The sequence below is a fragment of the Panicum virgatum genome, chromosome 4N (genome assembly GCF_016808335.1).
Source record: "Panicum virgatum strain AP13 chromosome 4N, P.virgatum_v5, whole genome shotgun sequence".
Taxonomy (NCBI): domain Eukaryota; kingdom Viridiplantae; phylum Streptophyta; class Magnoliopsida; order Poales; family Poaceae; genus Panicum; species Panicum virgatum.
The window spans coordinates 28,588,359-28,591,687 of NC_053148.1; the positions used below are offsets into that span (position 1 = coordinate 28,588,359).

The window sequence follows — 3,329 nt, forward strand, 5'->3', positions numbered from 1 at the left end:
TTATTTTGAAATCCACCAATATTGCATAAATGGATTTGCTTTGATTACTTCAGAGGATAAAAAAAGATTACTGGGATACTCGAAAAATATTACTGAAGTGTATCATTTACTAAATTTGTTTGTAGAATGACTGCTATGAAATTTAAATTACCGAATTACTGAAGTGTATCGTTTACTGAATTTGTTTGTAGAATGACTGCTATGAAATTTGAATTACCGAATTATTGATACAAATGCTAATGTTGATTGTTTGACGCAAATCAAGATTCTTCAATTGAGAAGGCAATAAATTTGGTATTTCAAAAGACGTACCACAGATATTGCCGCTGGCATGTCACGAACAAGTTTCGGAATGAGCTGAATCAGCTTAATACCCAACATCCCGGCCTGTCTGAAACCTTAACTTCTGTTATCAATCATCCACTCAGACCGATTGAATTTGAGCAAGCCTGGGCTGCAATGCTTGACAAATATGAAGTTCATGAGTCCAAAGTGCTGATGAAGTTGTACGACAAAAGGAACATGTGGGTGGGTGCTTATTTCAAAGAGATATTCTGCGGGACGATGACTTCGACACAAAGAAGTGAGAGTGTCAATTCTACCATCAAGCATGGTTATTGTGACAATTCAACGGCAATACATGAGTTTGCGAAGTCATTCTTGGAACTTTTGGCGCATAATAAGGAGAAAGAGGCAGAAGAGGAGTTCAATTCGCAGGTGAAAACCTAAGTCCAAAGAAATTTAGAAAAAAAGGGATAGAAAAAAAATGTGAACTTCCAGTAATTTGTGCGTTAACAAAATGATTTTTGCTGTTGCAGGCCCCAGTTATTGCCTCGGCATTTTATGGCTACGACAATCAGCTTAGCAGAGTGTACACCAGAGCTGTGTACAAGGTGTTCGCGAGTAGACTCAAATCAAGCACTGCTTTCCATGTGCGTCCAGACCCGGACAAGGCTGGTTACTACCTGGTGAAGAACACAAGGCCCCCAACTGATTTCCCTTGGTTATGTCATGAATTTTGGGTGAAAGCTGTAGTGAATGAGGAAATTCCTGAGGAATCAGAATTTAATTGCGAGTGCATGAGAATTGAGCACACAGGTATGTTCCTTGCATAAAAATGTTCCTTGTGTTTTCTCGTTCGTTGCAGAAAAATGTTTATCCGCTTTACTGAATTACTGAACTTGCAGGTTTGTTTTGCCCGCATCTTTTGTGTGTGCTTACAAACCTGCAAGTGGCGCATATCCCATCCCGGTATATCCCCAAAAGGTATACAAGGAATACCAGGGAAGCTACCCCCTTTGATAGACACGATAAAGTATATGTTGGACCGAGTGGAGACACTAAAGCAAGCCGCATGCTGGAGCTATTACCTGATTGGTGTGCACTGCAACAGAAGTCTGTAATGTCCAGTGAGGTTAGAAATTTTTTTTGATGTTTGGTGCTGTATTACTGAATTACTAAGTATGCTGTTGACACTCTCTTATATTAATGGGCTGATGATCTCATATATATATATATTACTGGATTACTGGCAGGGGGTAGCCAAGTGCAAAGAATTGCTTCGCCAGGCACTTTAAGTTGTTGACCAGATACCTCATGATTTGGGTCCACCAAATGCTGCATTAGGGGTGGCACATGATTTGGATCCACCAGCTGCTGCATCAGGGGTGCCGGCTGGGCAGAATCATGTTGTATCAGCATCCCCCCCCAATCTCTAGCACAAAAGGGAGCCGTACAAAGGGGGTGGAGGGTGTTGATCTCCCGACCCCACACTTCAAAAGACCGCAAGGAAAAAACCGTAAGCGTTGCTGTAAGAGATGCAACAAGAGCGGACACAATATTACTACGTGTGGGAGAGAAGCCCCACCTCCCAAAAGGCCTAGGGGCAGGCCCGTGGGGAGTGGAACAAGAAAGAGGAAAGGTACCTATGAGAGCGATGACACACAAGATGACCTTGCTTCTGAAATGGAAGATGACGAGACCGAGTAGATTTTTAGAAATGAAACAAATGTATTACTAGATTGCTAAAAGTATTTATTACTGCTTCTTCGAATTACTGAATCCAATACATGTAGTTAGTGGTGACCTATTTTTGTATATAGCACAATAGAAGATGGTAAAGATGATGAGAGCAAAAGTAGATATCTTTGTTCTTAGATGTTAAAGCCTATTCTACTGGATTGCGTGAATGTTTATAACTGGATTTCTGAATTGTGTTTTGAAATTTCGGATCTCCTTAATGCAGACATGTAAGGAAAAAAAAGAAAAAAAATACTGAATCTCCTGATTACTGAATCCAGATATGTACGCGAAAAAAAGCTATGCATTTGCTCCGCATTACAACTAAAAACTACTGATTACTGAATCCTGCCACGTCTAAAAAGAAAAAAATACTGAACTGAACATCCGCATGTACAAAAATGCACGGTACTGGAAAAATAACTGGTTACTGAATCACCTGATTCCTGAATCCAGATATGTACACGAAAAAAAAGTTGAATCTCGTGGTTAATGAAATCATGAGATTACTGGAGTACTGATTACTGAATCCAGACTTCAGTAAAAAAAGGAAAAACAAGCTGAAACTACTGATTACTGAACCTCCGTATGTACAAGGTGGACAGTACTAAAAATAACTGGTTAGCTGTGGGGGAGCATATACACATAGTTAGTCTGGTTATCTCATGCAAACTCTAAAAAAATGAAAAAGTCTACAGAAAACTCAAAGCATCCATTCTCTTCACTTGGAACTGTCTCCCTTGTGAACTTGGGTGTCATGTGAATGAGGCAACAAGTCCTACTGTGGCATCTCAATATGATGCGAATGCCATGGCGCTAGTTCTTCAATCACATCAGGTAGAGGGGTTATGTCGTTGCGCTTGTGGAACACAATATAGTAGAGGAGTTGGGCCCTATATTGTGCTCCAAGTAGCTGCATTTGAACAACACGTATAAAATCAGTTGAGCGAAAACAGCAAAAAAAAAGGGGGATGGCATGGAGAAAAAAACTGTGTGAAAGAATGACTATCTCACCGGATCTATGTTGATATTCAACTTCCGATTCTCACCATCATAATGTTCTAGGAAAAGCATGGTAAAGAATCCACAATCATTGCTAACCACAACCTTCGGGACCGGAACGTATGGCAAACCCCAATGGCTGAAATCTATGAACCTACCACCGGTAAAGCTCTGAAAAATATCATTAAGCCTCTTGCGTATCCGATGAGCTATGCCTCCATGGATCTCCTTTTGTTGTTGGTCAGTCAACGGGGATGGGTCCAGAATATCAATTTGTCCGTGTACCAAGTTCACACAGTATACTGACC

The 3,329-nt window shown here is 40.6% G+C and overlaps 1 protein-coding gene across 1 annotated transcript; it reads left to right on the forward strand.

Annotated features, from left to right (window-relative positions):
* Window positions 1–564: 564 nt before the first annotated feature.
* LOC120669272 (protein FAR-RED IMPAIRED RESPONSE 1-like) lies at window positions 565–1,403 on the forward strand. The gene is made up of 4 exons (XM_039949049.1): window positions 565–717; window positions 819–1,098; window positions 1,188–1,266; window positions 1,394–1,403. Exons 1-4 carry the CDS (start codon window positions 565–567, stop codon window positions 1,401–1,403), a joined length of 522 nt encoding a protein of 173 aa, XP_039804983.1.
* Window positions 1,404–3,329: the final 1,926 nt, after the last annotated feature.